This window comes from Cnephaeus nilssonii (genome assembly GCF_951640355.1).
Source record: "Cnephaeus nilssonii genome assembly, chromosome: 2".
NCBI classification, from domain to species: Eukaryota; Metazoa; Chordata; class Mammalia; order Chiroptera; family Vespertilionidae; genus Cnephaeus; species Cnephaeus nilssonii.
This window is the reverse complement of record NC_137073.1, coordinates 110,555,492-110,576,125: the sequence shown is the minus strand read 5'-3', so window position 1 is coordinate 110,576,125 and position 20,634 is coordinate 110,555,492. Positions and strand designations below refer to the sequence as shown.

Sequence of the window (20,634 nt, the reverse complement as noted above, 5' to 3'; positions counted from 1 at the left end):
ATCGCCCCAGGCACCCCGGGGAGCGGCGGCATGGGCCCGGCCACGCCCCCCGGGGTGCCTATGGGCCCGGCCACGCCCCCCCGGGGTGCCGATCGCCCCAGGCACCGCCGGGAGCGGCGGCATGGGCCCAGCCACTTGGCACCGCCATCTTGAACTTCTCAACGGCGGATATGCCACCCGGAGTCCCGCCCCCAGCCTCCTGCCAGCCCAATCGTGGGCATAGCGGAGGTGCAGTCAATTTGCATGTTTCTCTATTATAAGGTAAGATTGTTACACTTATTTTTATTATAAAAAGTAGAATTTAACAAATGATTTTATTTTGAATCATTTTACCTACTAGAGGCCCAGTGCATGAATTTGTGCACGGGTTGGGGATCCGGCCGGCCTGCTGGCTGGGGGGAGAAGCCGTGGGCGGCTAGCCTGTCGGCCCTGCTCCTTGGTCAAACTCCCGGTCAAGGGGACAATTTGCATATTAACCTTTTATTATATAGGATCTGGGTGGAAGCACATTATCAAATAGGGAATAAACATATTAAAAATGGAAAAACAGTACTGAGCCATTCATGATAAGCGCAATTTTACTGAAATGGAAATGAAATAGACTTCAAAAAGGCAAAACTAAAGGTCTTCAAAGTAAGATAATGTTCTCTCTCTGATGCGGATTTGCAGTCACAGAGCGTCCTGCTCGGCTCAGGCAGCGCTCCCCTGGTGCTTTCATAGGGACCAGAACCAGGCTGACCTAGCCAATTCCTAGGTCACACAGAACACCCCCAAGTAGGAAATTCTTTATCACATCAGTAGTACCTCAATGTTAGCGATTTAAAAAAGAATCAAAATCATTAGCTTCTGAATTCTAAATAGCTAAAGATAGATGCAGCTAATATAAATCTTAAATGTGCAAAAATGCCAATCTCTTATTAAACCAGTTTATATTTTAAACTAGAGGCATGGTGCTCGAAATTCATGCACGGGGGTGGGGTGGTGTGTCCCTCAGCCCAGCCTGCACCCTCTCTAATCTGGGTCCCCCTGAGGGATGTCCGACTGCCTATTTAGGCCGATTCTGGTGGGGATCGGGCCTAAACGGGCAGTCGGACATCCCTCTCACAATCCAGGACTGCTGGCTCTCAACTGCTCACCTGCCTGCCTGATTGCCCCTAACTGCTTCTGCCTGTCAGCCTGATCACCCCTAACCACTCCCCTGCCAGCCTAATCAACACCTAACTGCTCCCCTGCCGGCCCGATTGCCCCTAACTGCCCTCCCCTGCTGGCCCAGTCGCCCCTAACTCCCCTCCCCTGCAGGCCTGGTTCCCCCCAACTGCCCTCTCCTGCAGGCCCGAGTCCCCCCCAACTGCCCTCCCCTGCCAGCCATCTTGTGTACACATGGGGCGGCCATCTTGTGTGTTGGAGTGATGGTCAATTTGCATATTACCTCTTTATTATATAGGATTCTTCATAGGTTCAACTTTAAAAAAACACACACATTAGATCAAAATAAATTCAGAGCTAAATAATGGGAATTAAATAGTGACTACCGTATTTTCTGGTGTATAAGACGACTGGGCGTATAGAAGATTTTCCTGGGTTAAAAAGTCGTCTTATACGCCGGAAAATACGGTAATAAGATGCTAAACAATAATCTGAAAGTGGAGGTTCTTTCATCTTATATTTACTGAATGCCTGTTATATGCTGTGTACCTTTCTAGTGACATACCAGTGAACAAAAATGAAAAATAACTGTGGTTTTCAATTTAAAGGGAAGCTGTAGTCCTTGACATGTTGGCTGATGGAATAGTTTCATAATTATGTTTGTTTATTGATTTCAGAGAGGGAGGGAGGGAGAGAGAGAGAGAGCGAGAGAGAGAGCGAGAGAAACACCAATGATGAGTGTCATTGATTAGCTGCCTCCTGCACACCCGCAACCCAGGCATGTGAATTATGTTTTAATTTGTTCTGTTCTTGTTGTTTATCTAAACAAAAAATATTTGGACATTTGGATTTATTCACTTCCTTCTTGAACACACACTATACTTTACAAAACTCCAACTTCTTTTGTGCCTACCAGCCAGGCATCCTGAGGTTGCCTGGGAGACGTGTTAGCTGGCGGGTACTCACCCTGGGCTCGACACACAGGCTGGGAATGTGTCTGGGAACGGTGCTTGCAGCTGTCCAGGGGGGCCTTTCTCTTAAGTGCTTGGCTCCAATTCTCTCCAAGCCAATCTCCCGGATGCCGTGTGGCCCATTTTACAGACGGCATTCCAAATATACCCTCCAGTTGTGGTGAATATTTAGCGGTTCTCAACCATCAATAGTAGGGGCCACTTTTACTTGGGGGGAGGGTGGTCACAATGACAGCCTTAGTAGGGCAGGACGAGGGAGGCTACATGAATCCTGCAATGGGATGAGTTTTTCCCCATGAAGAACCATCCCACCCAAAAGGCCAATCAATGGTGCCTTCCCACCTACAGACAGGAAGCTGTTGTCGCCCGGTACAGAAACTTCATTTTAGATATGTGATTTTTCCTACTAGAAAACAGGTCCGATAATTTTAGTATTATTCTTTATTAAATATCTACATCCACAAAATTATTTCATTGTGAATTACCCAAGAAATACAAAATCACTCCATGGCTTTCTCCACCTTGGTTTAGCTGAGAAACTCTTAAAGGGAAATAGAAGGAATTAATAAGTACTTACTGCAGGACTCACTACACTGGACAGTTTGGAGAACAAGAAAATCTGTAACTCTGAAGACTTTTATATCTCTTTCATTTCTTCAAAATGAATACTTTAAAAATAAATCATATATTCAGACTTGTTTGGTGATGCCTAAGTTTCAGAACGTTTGTGAAGAAATCACATAGAAAAACAGCCACTTCCATGCAATCAAATGCATTTTTTTTTTTTTTAAGTATCCTTTCACATAGTGGCTCTCAAACTTAGGCATACATCAGAATTTCCGGAGTTAGGGGGCTGCTTTGCTGGCCCACTTGCAGAGTTTTTGACAAGTTTCTATGTGATGCTGATGGTGCTGGTCTGGGCACTGCTTTAAGATATATTCTCCAGAATTCCAACTAATAAGCAATACCCATATGCCTTTGCTTTTCTAATAGTAAAAGAATATTTCTAATAAATAAAAGAACATTTCACATATGGCTCCATCAAACCTTAAATTTTCAGCCTTTTGAAATGTCCTACTTAAATAGAATATATAATTTATTCCTCATGGCTCATAAAAATTCCTGAGTTCAGAAAAACAGGACCACAGGATAGTCCAGTACTGGGTCATCTGTGACTACACAAAAACATCTACTTACACAGTGACTTAGGGCACAGGGATCTTGCTCCAGTCTCCTCCATGCCTCTTCCGTTTGGGAAATCTTATGATTCCGTACGAAATCATAAGAATGAGAACAAGACCTATCATGAATATAGACATAAAATGTCACAGTGCATTGTCATACTTAAGATTCTGAATCAGGAACTTCTTCATCAGGGCAGCAGTAATACTCCACAAAACATATCTGTCCATCTTCATTCCTAATCATATACTGTAATGAGAGGAATCCTCGGTTATCTGTCCGAATAGACACCTTGCACGACAGGACCAATGCCTTCGTAGAGGGCTTCAGTAAAGAAATCTTGTATCTGTAGAAGAGAAAATAAATAGCTGTTATTTGGACACATGTCCAACAGTGCTCAGAACTCCAAGAACAAAAGTTAGCCAGCAACTACCACGTAACAAATACAATAAAATCCAATACTTAGTCAATTTGCTAATATTTTCTCTTCGTTAAAAAGAATTTCATCCACTATAACCCCAAATCCCCAAGTAAACCCAGAATCTACTGTTTGTTTTTTTAAAATGCTACTTTTTTCAACAGATTAAAAGTTTTAAAATTTTTAAAAATTTATTTAATAGAAACTTGGTATTTAACTGCATCTTCATCACCAGAACTGACCTGTTAACTTGGGTTTCATTACAATTAAAGGACTCCATCAAATCAGAATCTTTGGGATAGTCAAGGTGGGAGCTTCCTGCATTCCCAAAGGTAGATAACCTGCAGGAGAAAATGAGGAAGCCATTGATTCACTGGTCCAGCAGTAAGCCACATCAGGATCCAAACAAAGAAGACACTTCCTTAAGCCATTCAGTTCCCCACCACGGAATCATTTCCCACAGCGGAGATGCAAGACAACCAGGAGCCTTCCGGCACCCATGCCGAGAGGTCATACAGGTGGGGACCCTCTCAAATACTCTGCTTACGTGCCTGGGATTTTAATTCTTATCACTGTTTAAGTAGGGTTCCACTGATTTCCATTTTGGTTAATATTTTAACAGACCTTGAGCCAAATATTTAACTGCCTAATGCCATGAGAGGGGCTTTCAGTTCTTCGAAAGTAGATATTTAAAACCCTTTACTCATTAATATTCTGACATTATTTCTACAACAGTTTAAGTAGTACAACAACGAAAAGACCACTAGTTTTTTAATTAGGAGACTGAGCTACTCATCTAGAAACCAACATTGCCTAACTATGCAGCTATGAAGATTAACTAGGGAGTTAATTTTCCTGATCTTGTGTTCTGATCAATAAAAGTGTCAGAGAAGAGTAAAAGCTCGCTAAAGTTCTGAAAATTCTAGGACCCTGGATAACACTCTATGTAAGTCCTGCGTCCTTAGCAAATGTGTCAATAGGAAGATGGAGTAACGGACATCGGCTGTAAGTGCACTTTAGTACCTGAAATATGGCTTGTCAGGAGACATGGTGATCTGCAGGACCTCACTCGTCATATCCAATTCGGAAAACGCTTCACGGAGCCCCTCTGACTGCAGAATAATTTTATTAATCACATTGGTGCTGCAGAAATCAAAATCCAGCGTTTCCTCAGGCTCCTGGGTATTGATCTTACAGACCGTCACCACTCCTCCTTCTTCCAGAAACAGCATCAAGGGGCAACCATAACCTTGGTAACACATTCGGAGTGCAGTTAAATTCCCTGCAATGGAAATGCATCACACTTTGGACTTAGCTGTATACCTGTGGGTTCAGGTTTTCGTCAAATGTCACATTGTCACATAAAGCTCCTCAAGAACACTTTATCCTGCCCCATTTCTAGCAGAAATGTATGTCTCTCTCTATAAGAATCACATCTGCCCTGATGTACATACTGTCATCAGGGAATTCCAAATCTAACTGCAAGAAAACTGGGAACAAAATGTGATGTAACTCTGAAATCCTTTTCCAGCTGGGCAAAACACCTCCAAAATACCTTATTGATTATATGTACACACAATTTCAGGACGGAGATACATGGTCTGATACTGCAAGTCATAGCTGTTGCAGAATAGACCATGCTGTTGCTTGAAGGTCCAATTTGTACAACAGTGGATTGCTTTGACATTATCTGTACTATAATGCCAGTGTATTCACTATAAGCAAGCATGTCAAACTCTCAGCTTGCGGGCCACGAGTTTGACATGCTTGACTTTAAGGATCCTTCCAATCTTTTCTTTCGGGAGACATTCTTTACATTTTCCCAAATTTTAAGATCAAATTGGGAGAAAAAGAGAGGATGGTTAATAGTGGTTAGGGTTTTAACACTGCAAACCATTAGACAGGAAGAGGAGTATGACAGGATATTCTAGCTCCTCTCCCTTCCTGAAAGATGGGAGGGCCACAGTGAGGAAGGGGGGAAGGCAGATGCTTTTATGAAAAACCAGCTGCATTAAAAAATGTAATTAATGCCCTAGCCAGTTTGGGCCTTGGCCTGCGGACGAAAGAGTCCTGGGTTCAATTCCGGTCAAGGGCACATACCTAGGTTGCAGGCTCCTCCGCTGTCCCGGCCCTGGTCAGGGCTCCCGTAGGGGGCAACCAATCGATGTGTTTCTCTCACATCGATATTTCTCTCTGTCTTTCCCTCTCTCTTTCCACTATCTCTAAAATTCAATGGAAAAATATCCTTGGGTGAGGATTAAAAAAAGAAAATGTATAACTAATAACAATGGAAGTGTCAGTATAAAATTAAAGTATATTTTCTAGAGAATCATAACTGAATTTTCCCTAGCTAATCTCAATTCCTTTCTTATGAAATAAAATCATTCTTCTGGGGACTCCTTGTAGTTTCACTAGTATATCCATAACAATGTAATTCCCTATTCATAAAAAATCCCTAAACAAATAAAACATAAATATTTTAAAGGAAAGAATTTAGGAAAATAGACAATTTATAAACAGGAGTTAATGGGAGAAAAGGGAAAATTTTTTGAAGGCAGTAAACTGAGAGTCAGGAGAATTGATTTCTATTTTTCTCTACCACTAACTGTAATTCTGGACAAGTTAGGGAAAAGAAGCAAATAAAACATATTTCACAAATGTTAAAGACAATTAAGAGAAGTTCAAGTCTTCTTTTGGTTAGTTCAAATTTAATATGTGTGCTGCTGAAGCGAGCACCAGTTCAAATTTCAACTTTGTAAGTTGAAAAAAGATGAATGTAAATACTTTTGCAAATATGAAAAGAACCATAAGCACATTTTCTATTAATACTATAAAAAGTGAGAATCCATGATTGTGACCATTGAAAAATGAATTGGCAATTCATTTTCTAAAGAAATGTTGATAGTATTTGAACTGCGTCCAGCACGGCCAGGTTTGGTGAGCCTGAGGAGGGGCGGTGAAGAATTAAAGACAGACAGACAAAGAGAATACAGCTGGAGCTAGGTGGATCTCTCGAGACTGGATGAAGACAGAGAGACCCAGCCTGCAAGCCCAAGCGATATTTTATAGTAAGAGCACAGAAAGCAAAACACGGGAAGTGGTCAACATGTTTACAATGTTCTTGTGAGTTTCACCTTGTTTTGGCAGCACCTGATGCACCTCCCACAGCCCATTAGCTACCTAGGAAGGAGCAAGGGAAGACTGTAAGGTCAAGCTTAATTATGCTAGGAGGGCTCTGCCCTCCAAGCTGGGACTTGTTTGTGGTCCTGCCACAGGTCAGTCCGAGGCTTGACCCTATAGCCGCTCCCTACAAGTACTTATATTCTAATAACGTTTCCTGTATTTTTTCTGGCCATTCTATGTCCAGAAAAATAGTTATTTATTATAATAATTAAATGGTTCACCTGGCATAGGACTTGATCCAAAAATAGATAAGCAGTCTAAAAGGACAGTTAAATTAATTCGGAAAGTAACAGGCTCTTCCTGAACTTTAAATTCCTGAAATATTCCAGCCTATGAAAAAAAGTAAACATGAAAAAATAATTATACTTAAGAATGAGACTTCACACATAAGGTTCTAGATTTCACTTTTATGTTTTTAAAAAAAACAATATTATGCTAACCCCATGAAAATAATTTCTGATTATCAATCAACACATCTTAAGCTTTTTCAACTATCATCCATTAGAATAACACTAGTCAAGCCCTCGCTGGTTTGGCTCAGTGGATAGAGCATTGGCCTGTGGACTGAAGGGTCCCAGGTTCGTTCCCCTCAAGGGCACATACCTGGGTTTCCGGCTGAATCCCCAGCAGGGGGCGTGCAGGAGGCAGCCGATCAATGATTCTCTCTCATCATTGATGTTTATATCTCTCTCTCCCTCTCCCTTCTTTTCTGAAATCAATAAAAATATATTTTTTAAAAAAAGAATAGCACTAGTCAATAGTTAATGGTATAATGGGGATTTAGGTCCATGCAAAACTTCATGTAGGGCTCTTCATCTAGTTTCTTGGATCTAAACTATCCCCCACGTGATTCTCCAGTCTCCTCTTTGGAGCCATCAATACAGCTAAGGTCACCTGGAAAATTGCCAAACAATTTGATAATGCATGAGTGATAGTTTTCAATTTCTTTTGAGAACAAGAACCATGTCTCATTTATCCCTGAAGTCATACTATGCACTTAGGTGTTCAAAAACATGCTAAATTAAATCTGAAATCTGAACCATACAGCTGTAACTTTGTAAGAACAAATACATTACATTATAACCAATAAAAGGGAAAACTACTTTTTAATAAGGGAGGTAGCAGTAAAGAGCACATCCTCTGAAAACAAATGTTCTGGGTTCTCATCCCAACTCAGCCACTTGCAGGCTATGGGACTGTTGGCCAATCACTTAAAACTGTGCCTCAGTTTCCACATACGTAAAATGGGAATAACAGCCTACCTTATACGACTATTGTGAGGATTAGATGAGTTTAAATACATAAAACACTCACAAGGGTGCTTGGACTCTTAAGTCTTGGGACATTTTTAGTTTTAACCATTCTCTCTCTAAAACACGGGGAAAGAATTTGTTACGGAGAGAAAAAAAACAAAAAACGAAAAACAAACGACCTGTTGTTTTCCAACTTAAATGACGTCCACTAAAGCCGTGGAATTCATTAAACTGGGTGCGGAATACCAAGGTCACCGGCTTACAGTGGCCTGCTGACCTACCTGGATAAAAGCATTTGCTTGCACACACTTGGCGTTTTCCACTGTCACCTTGATTCCATTTTTAGTAGCGAAGCAGGTGGCGTGCTCCCGGAAGTGGATGGCCTTCAGGACGGTGGAGAGATTCCTCACGTTGTCGAGGCTGGCCACCAGGCTGTAGCCACTCTCGTCTGGGACCCGCTGGTGGACGAGGGGCATCGTCCGCCGAAGTGGGCGCCAGGGACGCTCAGGCGCCGCACCTGCTCCCGCGGGCCACGCAGCGCACACCTGGGGGGAGCCCCCGAGACCGTCAACGCCGGCGGGACTCCCCGCCCGGCCCGCGCGGCGGCGGCGTGGGCGAGGAGCTGGGCCGAGCAGGGGCTGCACCCCCCTCCGCCACCCACGGCCTCTGGGCCTTCGGGGCCAGGGCGGGCGGCCCCCTGGTCTTCAGTAAGAGGGCAGGAATACAGGAAAAGTTGCGAATCAGGAAACTAGGTAACCGGTAAGGTAACCGTGCTGACAGCCAGCTTCGCCACGTCCAACGGGGGCCAAGGATCCCCACCGAGTTGGCCTGAGCTGTCCGGCGCCCGGGGACTCGGGGGGACGGGCCCCGATTTCTCAGAAGACCCACTTGGAGTCCCAGACAACTCGACTCCCCAGCCCGCCGCGGGGGGTTAGAGGACATCTGTGATCCCCGGGGCCCAGGCGCGGAAACCGTACCTTCGCGGTGGGGGTCCGGACGCCTGGGAGCCTCTCCCAGCCAGGTCACCGGGTAGGCGGGGTGCAGCTCCCGGGGAAACGGGGAGGAAGCGGACCGGCTCCCGCCACTGCTTTCAGATCGCCGGGCCACCTCGGCCACCGTCACCATAGAGCTGGGCGAGGCCTAGAGCGGCGACCGGAAGGAGGCGCCCAAGGCCGGCGGAGGACCCAGAGCCGAGGGCGCGGGACCATAGAGACGGGAAGCGGGAGCGAGCGGCCGGGCCGGAAGGAAGACCCAGAGCGGAGGCGGCGCGGCAAGATGGCGGCCACCAAGAGGAAGCGGCGTGGAGGCCTGGCGGCCCCGGCGAAGAGGCCGAGAAAGAACGGAAAAGATGCCAGGCCCCCAGCTAAGCAGCGCGACAAGGCAGAGGAGGCGGAGGAAGAAGACAGAAATCGCATCCCAGGCCCCGTTTGCAAGGTCTCAGAGGGCTACTCCCGGGTTTCCCCCGCGGCCGCGTCCTGCACCTTCCCCGGGGTGACCTACCTAACCGCGGCCGTGCGGACTTCCGAGGTGCTCCGTGTCCAGCTCTCTCGGCCGGACTGGCCGCCGCGTTCACATCTCACCCTCGTGCCCGAGGCTGCCCCGCGGGAGGCGTCCGGCCGAGCGACTGTGCGGGCTCCAGAGCTCTTCCCGGGCTCGCGGGAAATCGACTCCGGGAGCACTCGGTTCCAGTTCTGTTTTCTAGTCCCCCCCGCCCCCCCCCCCCCCATAAAGCTATTTCTAGGTGTTGGCTATATCCCTTAACAATCATTAGTCTTCCATGTTCTGCCATAGCCAACAGCTGGGGCCCTCAAGCAAATGCTGTCCTTGGGACTGGGACTTCGATTTTTTTTTTTTTAAATCCTCACCCGAGGATGTTTCTGTTGGTTTGTAGGGAGAGAGAGAAACATCGATGTGAGGGAAACTTCCGCCCGTTGCCTCCCGTACGGATCCCCGTCAGGAATGGAACCGCCACCCCTTTGGGGTCGGGATGATGCTCCCACCAGCGGAGCCCCCCGGCCAGCGCTGCCTCGTTTGGTTTCTAACTCCCGAGGGGCCACGAACGGGCGCGGGAGCAGAGGGTATGTTTTATTTACATTCAGCAGCCAACGTGCCAGGCACTGCACGGAGTCAGGTTTTCCCTGCCTTGGGATTGCAAAACCAGAACGCGACCTCTTTTTCCTGAAATGGGGGAGTTTAGAATTCATTTACGTTGATGGTATTTATTCAAAGGGAAGTGAACAGCTAGATCGAATACTGTGCAGACAAGAAGTGCTTTTGATTATCAATTCCTGTGTCCCCCAGCTTAGCGTATACTCTAGCACCTATAAGTGATAAAGAGATGGCCCTGTATGGTGTAGGGGCGAGCACTAGGAAGGGGATTAGCTCTGAGGAATGAAAGATGAGTTTAAATTCTAGCCTTGTTATTACCATTGAAATTGCGGACTTTTTCTCATCTGCATATCAGAGGAAGGAAATGTGATCACTTTTTGTGAAGATTGTAGTCTATTTTCAGTAAATGTTAGTGCTCTCATTCTTCCTTAAGGACCAAGAAAGAATATGATAGTAGCAGTGATCTCATACGAAATCTGATACCAGCGAGTCTTGATATGAAAAATGCTATTGAAGGACAGAAGATAGAGATTACTTTTCCCCGAGGATAATAGGGTAAAGGATCATAAAGGAATTATTTAGCCTCTGAGCTGGGTCTCAAAGTAAGGGCAGAATTTTGATATTCAGAAATGAGAGGGAACTGTACAAGGGAGAGAGAAGAAACTGATCAGAGGTGTTGAAGTGTGGGAAATGCTGAGAATTAAGAAAACTAAACCAGGTGCTCTTTCTCCCAGGAGCACACATCTCCTGAACTGTAAGGGGCCCAGGGGACTTGAACCAGGGGAGCAGTGGGCAGCAACAGCTCATCCCGGGCTAACCCCTGAACCTGTCTCAAGGCCCCTTTTTCTCTGACTCTTGCTGTGAGCTCATAGCCCCACCTCGGCTCATATTTTCCCCATAATGTTTCTCCAGAGCCAAAGCGTTTCCACCTGTTCTCGCTCCCGTTGCTTCATCTATCTTGAGCCCTTCCTTCTTTTCCTCCACAGCTTTAATAAACGTACTCTCAAAAAATAAAAATAAAACAAGGTAGAACCCGATTGGCTAAAGTGTACGGTTGATTTGGGATATGAGGTGAAAATATAAATGTGTTTTAGAATCCACTGGTAAGGCTATGTCATTTTGGACTTTGTCTAGAAAAACCTAGGAGGTAGGATGTGGTTGGAACTGAGCTTGAAGGTTAAGCTGGTGCTAGTCAGCCATGTCTGTTGGAGGGGCTCCTGGCCGGGAAGGCTAGCCATTTAGGAGATTTGCAGTAGGCATAGGATTATGAGGATCTGAAGGAGTGCAGTGGGTGTAGGAAAGGATTAAGAGCTGTTGCAAAGGAAATTGACAGCATTTAGTAGTGCTTGTGATAAGAAAGAATAAGAGCAAGGAAGATTCAAAGCCTGGGGGACTGAAATGATGGTGACAACATCAGAAAAAGAAAGAACATGGGAACTGACCAGATCTGCGATTTAGTATTCCAGAATTGAATTGGAGATGAGTAGGACTGGACAGAGTTCTTTACCGTTTTGAAGAGTTGACAGTTGATGCTATGGGAATGACTATGAGAACTCTCCTGGAGAGACAGAAGTAAAAGAGGCTAAGGAAGAATCTTTAGTCAGGAGGAGGAATTGAGACACTGAAGGAAACCAAAAGGGAAGGCAGCCAAGGAGAGGATTTCTGGGTGGCAGTTGAGGTCTGAATGCTGCTGAGAGATTGACTTAAAGTTTTGGTCAGGATTGTTTGGCTTGTACTTGAAGCGTTGTCTTTAAACAAACAAACAAACAAACAAACAAACAAGGTAGGTTCACTCTGAGATTTAAAAATCTTTTAACGTTTTATTTTTCTTTAGGGCAAGTGGAAAAATAAGGAACGGATTCTCATCTTTTCTTCCAGAGGGATAAATTTCAGAACAAGACATTTAATGCAAGACTTAAGAATGTTGATGCCTCATTCTAAAGCAGGTGCCTTTATGTTGTACTTATAATTTTATGTTTATAAACGTGCATATTTATATATTTCCAGTTCAAGTCACACATCAGTTTTTCAGTCTTGTGAGGTAAAGAACCAGTACTCGTTCTCAAAAGTGTATCTTTTTCAGTGCCAAGATTTTTCCAGTTAACATTTTGCCAGGAATTCTTTGCAAACTTTATTGAACACTAGAGGCCCAATGCACGAAATACGTGCAAGGGCCTTGGCTCTGGCCCCCTCCCGCTGCCTCTGCCTCACCTCCACCCGCTGTGGTTTGGTCCGGAAAGAAGGACATTTGGTCTAATTAGCATATTACACTTTTATTATTATAGATTCTCTTGACTTTCTTAAACAAATATCCTGATTCCTGGAACATTCTTGACGGTCCAGAAGACATACCTCCATAGTAATGTTCTCAGCCATCCTTGTTTGTCCTTTAAATGACTCAGGTCTGCTTTCTGCATTAAATTACAAACAACTGTCCTCATCTAAAGATTAATGGACTTGGAGCACGATTTCAGGCACCTTTAGGTGTCACTCAACCCCCTTATCAGTGCCCAGCTAATCTTCTTAGCACTGAGGTATCTTACAGGCAGCTGAAGAACATGTAGTTTTAAGTTTGGAACTGTTGCCAGTGCCATCATTGAGCTGTTTCTGTGTCTGTGTTGATTCTAGATAATAACTTAGGTCTTTCTTTAAGTCAGTGTTTCTTGAACTTGAACTCGGGTCTGCTGCTACATCTTCAGATCTCTGAAACTAATAAGAGAAATTTTTAATTTGTATCAGTTTTCTTTTTTCCTGTGATAATAAGAAATAATTTGTTTTATTAGTTTCCTTTAGCAACTGTGATTCATATTTAAAAGAAATTTTCATTACTTCAAGTTTTAGTTTGAATGTTTTGTAAACTGGAGTCCTAGAACATGGTATTCAGTTGTGAGAATTTTTTTACTTTTGAAAGGGATTCACAGAATACATAAAGTCAGAAAACACTGCTTAGATCATTGTTTATAATTCTCAAGGACTACTTTTAATTACTTTTTTTTTTTTTTAAGAGAGAAAAGAGGAGAGAGAAAGCGAGAGATAGAAACATTGCTGTGAGAGAAAAACATCAGTTGGTTGCCTCCTGCCTGGGCCCTGAGCCTGAGTCAAACACATTGCCTTTTGGTGCACAGGATGACATTCCAACCAATCCAGCCACCTGGCCAGGGCTCATTACTCATTTAAAAAGAATTAAGATCTTCAAGAGGTCGTGTTTTCAGATCTAATCATTTTGAATATTGATAAGATTGCATTAAAGTGAAGTTTACAAAAACACTTTAGAAATAATTTTCTAGAAAGCATGTGTGATTTGATTGAAGATGCTTAGAAATCTTGTAGTTACTTGCTTTTTCTTTTTTCTTACAGATACTAAAATGGATCGTAAAGATAAGTTATTTGTGATTAATGAGGTAATTTTAGAAAGTAATTAAAATATTCTGGGAACACTATATTTAGAAAGTCAATTATTCAATGACTTTTACATTGCTTTATAAAAGATACTCAGATTTTATTAAATCTTCAGTAATCTACCTTCTACATTGTTATAGTACTCACTGTCTATGTCTGATAGTTTAGTGCTTCTGTATGATTTCTTAATCGTTCCATTTATCTTGTTTCAACACCATGTTGATATTTCCTGAGGACAAGGACTCTAGCTCATTCTTTTTTCCTCATGTGTAATGTAGTGAGAAGTGCATACTTGGGTACACACACAGAATTATCAATCAACATGTATAAGATAAAAGTATTTTTAAAACCCCACATTGTAGAAAGTGGTTTGCCAGTGTTAAGTAGAGTGATGTATGTCGTACTTGCTCTTAAGATACTACAAAGTAGTAATGAGGTTAAATTTTCAAAGTTGTTGAAGAGACTAACCTTATATTTTAAAGCAGATTTTTAAAAACTTAGAAGAATTTTTAAAGATACTTTTCTTTAGCAGGTAGGCTTTTAAGCCATTCAGCACACATTTTTGAACCTGTGCTAGATCATGACATTAGGTGCTGTGCAAACTGTTCTACAGGGAAGCCCCCTTGTCACGGTGGAGCTTGCCTGGGGCGGGGGAGGAGGGGGGCGGCAGGCCAGCGCAGCCTTACAGTAGTAGTGAACACAGGGGAAGAAAGCAGGGCCTGGCTTTCCCGCAGCTGAGGTTGGACTGGAAAATGGTCAACGTAGTGTTGCCGTGTTCATTCCAAGCCAGAAAGAAAAGCATTGGACCTATGAACTTTTTAAGTTGTTAGGTTTAAAGTTTAGAGTTCATGAATACTACATCAGGTACCAGGTAGTTTATGAATTACTACAATACTACAGGATTTTATTCCTGTATTGCTTTTGTATATTTCTCAAGTGTGACTTTGTAAACCTTCAAGATGTTGAAGTTTAATTCAACTTAAAATAGGTTTTGTTCACTTCTGTCTTTCACCAATCCCTGAGTGATTTTACAGAACCGAACCACAGAAATGATAGTATAAATGAAGAAGAAAAAAAACCTAAGTTTCTTGATCTTAAAATTAAAAAAATGGAAGAGTTAAAAATCAGAATAACCATTATAAAGGATGTGTTTGGTTCTATAAGGACTGTATTTTCCTGAGTAGTGAGGCTCATAGTGTGCAGTATCCCTAGGGCATCTGTTTTCAGTCTTTGTAGCTTGTACATGAACTGGTCAGAAGAAGAGGTTCCCAGCAGTCAGAAGTGAGGCCAGTTTACTTTAAAATGCTGGGCCAAAAAGGGGAGATGTTTACACCAAGAGGCAGGCAGAGAATCTAGTTTACCTTGGGCAGAATACCTAAGAGGAATTGGAAAGGTTTCTTTTCATGAATGAATACAATTACTAGATTTAGACCTTTGTAGCTCATTAATTTGCTTAAGTTTTTTTTGAAGAATATTGGTATTAGCTACATTGAGTTGCTTTAGGTCTCATTTTATCTACTTAATTTCTTTATACTTTGCTCCATTTAGGTTTGTGAAATGAAAAACTGCAATAAATGTATCTATTTTGAAGCTAAGAAGAAACAAGATCTCTATATGTGGTAAGAGAATGTATTAAGTAAGATTGGTGTGGAACTTGTTCTTTTAAATGATTTATTCTTTGTACCTCTTACAGACTCCTTTCAGTCTTTTTTTTTCTTTTTGTAAAAAGACTGGGCCAGGGGATGAAGTGAACTCATTTGATTTCACAAAAGTTGTGAAACCTTAAAAAAAAAAAAGAATGTTGTGAGCACATTATAGTATCTTTTTAACTATAAATACAAAGTAAACATTTGCTACATTCTAAATTCTAATTAAAAGGCTTCCTTCCTATTTTTCAGGCTTTCAAATTCACCTCATGGACCATCTGCTAAATTCCTAGTTCAAAATAGTAAGTTGACGCAGTTTAAAATTTTATGAGAACATTGAAAACCTTTTGGAATAATTGTGCCAAAATTATAACTATTTTTCTTGTTAACATAATTTTCTCTAGTTCATACCCTCGCTGAACTAAAGATGACTGGAAACTGTTTGAAAGGTTCTCGGCCCCTTTTGTCCTTTGACCCTGTAAGTCTTGCAGTTAGTGTAAGAAGTCTAACTTTTCACTCTGCATGGTGGTTTCTCGAGGATATAGTTTGTTGTATTAGTCATTTTAGTGAACATCAAGCAGTTTTAAACAAAGCATTTTGCTGTTGACAATTAATATGCTCACTTTATTTTTATAGGCTTTTGATGAATTACCACATTATGCTTTGTTAAAAGAACTCTTAATTCAGGTAAATAGAAAGTACTTTTGGTAATATTTTATAAGTCGGTATCTTCCTTTGGACTTTTTCTTAACTCAGCGATCTAAAACTGAAACGGGTTGGATCGTAGAATAAGGAACTAAAATACTCTTTTTCCCCACTAGATCTTTAGTACGCCCCGCTACCATCCCAAAAGCCAACCATTTGTGGACCACGTGTTTACTTTCACTGTTTTGGACAATAGGATATGGTTTCGGAACTTTCAGGTTAGCTTTAATTAATTTTTATATTTTGAAATAAATTAGGACAAACAATACCACTACATATTGACCATATATTTCGTTTTTAAAAAAAGGAGATAGTTTGAAGATCCACGAAGCAATTGAGTTCTAAATTTGTGCTAGGTGCTGTAAAGGACACAGTAAAATGTAAGCAAAGTTAGAATCTCCCTGGGGTAGGGTTAAGACTTAGAAAAACAGTCTCTATAGAAGGCATTTAATGAGAACTATTAGGTGAGTCACACAGTGACTCATTCAGGAGGAGAGGTGATTCTGAAAGTCTTGAAGCAGGAATTTGGCAGGATAATAATAAATCTGCAGAGAGGTGGGGCGGCGGAAAAACATCCAAGGTTTCAGGCAGCACGTGAAGCAGACTGGGCTCTTCATGGGTTGTTATTTCAGGTACCTTGCAAAGGGAGCTCAGCATACTCCCTTCTTAACCTCTGAGGGCAGACACATCTGAACCATATAGAGTGTTACTATTTGTCGTTCAGAAGTGGCCTCAATCAGTAGCCATTCAAAAATAAATTTGACCCTGTACTATACTTTTATATACCTTTAACTTCATTTGATTAGGTTTACAAAAACAGTTTAGAGATTGATTTACATTTTTAAAGGGTCCCCTGTAGTATGCTTCAATACATTTTGTTACAGTAACCGCAGTTTTAAAAACATTGAACCAGAGGTTTTCAAGGGTCCATGCATTGTGAGAAGCAGGATATGAACCAAATTGAAGTTACTCAGTTTTAAAAGGATACTTAAAAGCCTTTATATTTTCTCCTGATAACTAATTGTAACTAATATATTTCAGGAAATGCTGATGATTTGGCACTTGCCAGGTTTAACCTCTACCTTATTTTTATTTTCAGTTTTTTAGGCACATTTGTAGTGAGGTTATAGCCAATATACCTTTTAGGAATAGTATACCCAAACCAAAATGAAATGTTTTCTTTTTATTAAAGATCATAGAAGAAGATGCTGCTCTTGTAGAAATAGGACCTCGCTTCGTCTTAAATCTCATCAAGATTTTCCAGGGAAGTTTTGGAGGACCAACTTTATATGAAAATCCTCACTACCAGTCACCAAACATGGTAAGCTGTTTTTGTTCAGTGGTCTTCCATGTTCCAAAACTCTGGCCAAAAGAATTTTTGTCAGGTAATTACTATTCTGTTAACTGTGAAACTGACTTTGGGTTTTGGTGCATACAGTCTTGCAAATTACTGTTGTTTTTTTTCAGTTGCCCCCAGGATTTAAGGGAAATAGGTTCCTAAGTTTATGTTCTTGCCACCATATGTAAAATGTTTATTCATATTTTGAAAACATCTAATGTGTTTTTTATTTTGTTTCTAGCATCGGCGTGTCATAAGATCCATCACAGCTGCAAAATATAAGGAGAAACAGCAAGTTAAAGAGGCACAAAAACTGAGAAAGAAAGAACCAAAGACTATTCTTCCACATGATCCCACTGCAGATGTTTTTGTTACACCAGCTGAGGAAAAACCTATAGAAATACAGTGGATAAAACCAGAGCCAAAAGTTGATTTGAAAGCAAGAAAGAAAAGGGTTTACAAAAGACAAAGAAAAATGAAACAGAAAGTGAACAGTGGAAATACAAAATGAATCACTGGATAACTAATTTTTCAGTTATTTTATATTTATTTTGTATTCAATGTGTAAATACTTTTATTATTCAGGACTGTCTTACATCTAATTAGTGTGGCATTTAAAAGAAAAAATTAAAATCTTGTGGCTTCAGTAGTATCTGTTTTTCTAAATAAAATATCCCTAGAACTCAATTTCTGTTCAAAGCTTATTTGGTATTATTAAAAATTTAGAGCATTTAAGGGTTAGGCCTGCCCTCTTAGATTAAAACTTTTTTTTTAATTTTTTTTTTGTTTAGCAAAGCTGGAATTTAAATTTATTGGGTCATTACTAGTAAAACAAAGCATTAGGCACTTTGAGAGTAGTTTCCCATGGTGAAGTAGGGGTTGACTGGGAGGAAGAAAGCATCTTACGAGGTTTGAGTCCCTGAGTCACCAATTAATGAGGCCTTGGACAAGCCAACCTCTGATCTTGTTTTCTCATCTCAAAAAGGTACAACAAAAATGCTTAGGTTTTGAGAATCGAATTAATACTTGCATTGAAAGCATTTTGTAAATTACATTTTAGAAGCAGTGGGTATAAATTACTTACAGATAGTAAAAGGAAGAAATACAAGGCAGTTGTTAGAAGGTACTAGAATATTTGAATTTCTCCCCTTATGAATTATTTGCAGCAAAAAGGATATATATGTATCCTCAGCAGTAGTATAGATACTACATAACTAATAAAATTGAGTCATGCATGTGGTGGTCTGTCATGCACTTTTATTTCCCATTTTCCCATGTCTATGTTTTACAATATGGTTAGTAATTGTACAGTATTCCACTCTATATCATGTCAGTTTTTTATTGTTATTAAGTATTTCAGTTACATATTTTTCTTGTAGAGGTGCTTGCAGTAAACATTTCTATATATAAATTATTTTGTACAACATTTGTGGTTTCCTCTAAGTAGTAGGAGTCAGGTGAGAACACTAAAACGTTCTGATTGCTCCCCTAAATATTATACCTCACCAGAAGTTAGAGCATTCATTTTCTTGTACCTTTGCAATGGTGAAATAATGTCTATTGGATAGTTAAAAAATAATATTTTTTTTTGGTTAGGTGTTGGTTTTCTTTTAAGACATCTTGTTTTGGGGTGTTGGTTATTATCATTAATTTTTCCTAATTTATAAGAGCTCTTATATAGTAAGTTCATTCTAGACGTCTTTCATGGTTCATCACTTGTAGTTTAATTTTGTTTTTTTTAAAATATGGCAGCATGATAAATTTTTCCCCATTATTTCATTTTCTCTTAAGAAACGCCTTCCTGAGTGTATAATTAGGCTACTTGATCTGAAAATAGTCTAAATGATGAGGCTACTTGAAGTCTTCTAAATTATGCAGGTAATTCAGGGCAGGTTATCTTGATAAATCTGGCCTTGTATAAAAATAACTATTCTGGCCTTGTATAAAAATAACTATTTTTAAAACACCCACATCTCAAGAAGTTAATTACAGGTTATGAACATAGTAAGATGTGCGTTTGTTAATAACTTCCATCAGTTTCCATATCTTCCTTTCCCAAAATTCTCTTTCACAGTCATTTATATGAATACCTCATTTGGTTGAGAATTCCTCATCGCCCAAGTTCATGTTCATTTAGAAGCCAACCCATTTAATAAAGATGTTCCTTTAGACTGAAATTTATATCTAGTGTAATAGTTGAATTTATGCAATGTTATAGGCAAAAATAGATTCCTTTTAGGAAAAAGGCAAGTGACTCAGGTTGTAAGCAAAATAAATGTAGCTGAAGGAAGAAAGTCCTTTGTTACTCCCTCCTCACCCGCCCCCAACACAATTCCATTCTCAGATGGGGGAATGTTCCAATTTTTCCCTGCATTCAAACGTCTCAATTCCTATGCACTAGCAATTTAAAAACCAAGGTCATATAGCACCTTCTTTCTTTGGAAAGCAGGCAAGTGCACAAGTCTAGAGGTTTGATTGGATAGTAGTGTGTGGATAAACTTGAAGTTTAGAGTTGGTTTTGATTGTGCAGGGAGCAGGATATATCTTCCTAAACTTTCAGCACCCCGACTTTACAATAAGTGTTGGGGAGCCCACCCTTCTCTAACCATACGTGATTTACAGATAGAGCCTACTCCTAGTAGCTGATGTATGTGAACGTTCCATATTACAGTGAAATATGTTGCTGTGTTGGTGCATTTGAATGAGAATTAGGTTACTATTTTGACACCTTATCAAATTGGAACAATTGTACAGCTCTTCCATCCTGTAATACAGTGTATCTGTTAGATCAGGAAGACCTAGTTAAATACTATGCTTTAACTGCGATTCTTAACCTAAACCAATCTTGGAAATGTAGGATTAGAGGCCAGAAAGTTAGGATTAAGGAGTGATGGATGGATGGGGGGGGGGGGGGGGGGGTCGGTACAATTTCACCCATATTGGTGGTGAAACATTTAGAATGTTACTTTAAGTGTTGATGCTTCTCAAATTGTTTTAGTTCAAGTCAGTCATCTTATTGGATGTTATTCCTATGCATATTGGTCAAAATGGAAAATAGTCTCATTAAATGGCAGCTGAAGAGAATTGAAGAGTTAAAAAACGTGTTTTTCTGTTGTTCGGTCCAACCGAATTCTGGCATTGGTTAGCTGTGAAGGCTTGAGCAAACTACTGGACTACTTCCGGCATGAGTCGCCTCATCTGTAAAAACGGGGCTCAGTGAAGACATTAACATGAGAACCACAACCGGATGTTTTCCACTGTTTTCTTTTACCCATTTCACTCC

At 41.0% G+C, this 20,634-nt stretch overlaps 2 protein-coding genes across 3 annotated transcripts; one reads left to right on the top strand and one right to left on the bottom strand.

Moving 5' to 3' along the window:
* Positions 1 to 2,524: 2,524 nt before the first annotated feature.
* Positions 2,525 to 9,287, bottom strand: RAD1 (RAD1 checkpoint DNA exonuclease). 2 transcript variants are annotated; one of them, XM_079761197.1, is made up of 6 exons: positions 9,131 to 9,287; positions 8,435 to 8,698; positions 7,122 to 7,230; positions 4,741 to 4,966; positions 3,960 to 4,058; positions 2,525 to 3,645 (listed from the first exon to the last, which is right to left on the bottom strand). In XM_079761197.1, the coding sequence occupies exons 2-6, from the start codon at positions 8,627 to 8,629 to the stop codon at positions 3,462 to 3,464; spliced, it is 813 nt and encodes a 270-aa protein (XP_079617323.1). In that variant the 5' UTR covers positions 8,630 to 8,698; positions 9,131 to 9,287; the 3' UTR covers positions 2,525 to 3,461. The 2 variants fall into 2 exon arrangements, with proteins under 2 accessions (XP_079617323.1, XP_079617322.1); XM_079761196.1 differs by having other exon boundaries at positions 4,741 to 4,999; positions 9,131 to 9,286.
* A 42-nt stretch (positions 9,288 to 9,329) lies between these two features.
* On the top strand, positions 9,330 to 18,673 carry BRIX1 (biogenesis of ribosomes BRX1). The gene is made up of 10 exons (XM_079761182.1): positions 9,330 to 9,587; positions 12,097 to 12,208; positions 13,620 to 13,663; positions 15,210 to 15,280; positions 15,560 to 15,609; positions 15,712 to 15,785; positions 15,944 to 15,994; positions 16,129 to 16,230; positions 17,205 to 17,333; positions 17,593 to 18,673. The coding sequence occupies exons 1-10, from the start codon at positions 9,429 to 9,431 to the stop codon at positions 17,860 to 17,862; spliced, it is 1,062 nt and encodes a 353-aa protein (XP_079617308.1). The 5' UTR covers positions 9,330 to 9,428; the 3' UTR covers positions 17,863 to 18,673.
* The last annotated feature ends 1,961 nt before the right edge of the window (positions 18,674 to 20,634 follow it).

Coding starts and splice junctions, on each gene's coding strand:
- RAD1 (XM_079761196.1), bottom strand. CDS start 8,629: ATGCCCCTCGTCCACCAGCGGGTCCCAGACGAGAGTGGCTACAGCCTG. Junction 7,231..8,434: donor AAGCAAATGCTTTTATCCAG/GTAGGTCAGCAG, acceptor TTTTTTTCATAG/GCTGGAATATTTCAGGAATT. Junction 3,646..3,959: donor AATGAAACCCAAGTTAACAG/GTCAGTTCTGGT, acceptor TCTCTTCTACAG/ATACAAGATTTCTTTACTGA.
- BRIX1 (XM_079761182.1), top strand. CDS start 9,429: ATGGCGGCCACCAAGAGGAAGCGGCGTGGAGGCCTGGCGGCCCCGGCG. Junction 15,786..15,943: donor CCCTTTTGTCCTTTGACCCT/GTAAGTCTTGCA, acceptor TTATTTTTATAG/GCTTTTGATGAATTACCACA. Junction 17,334..17,592: donor ACTACCAGTCACCAAACATG/GTAAGCTGTTTT, acceptor TTTTGTTTCTAG/CATCGGCGTGTCATAAGATC.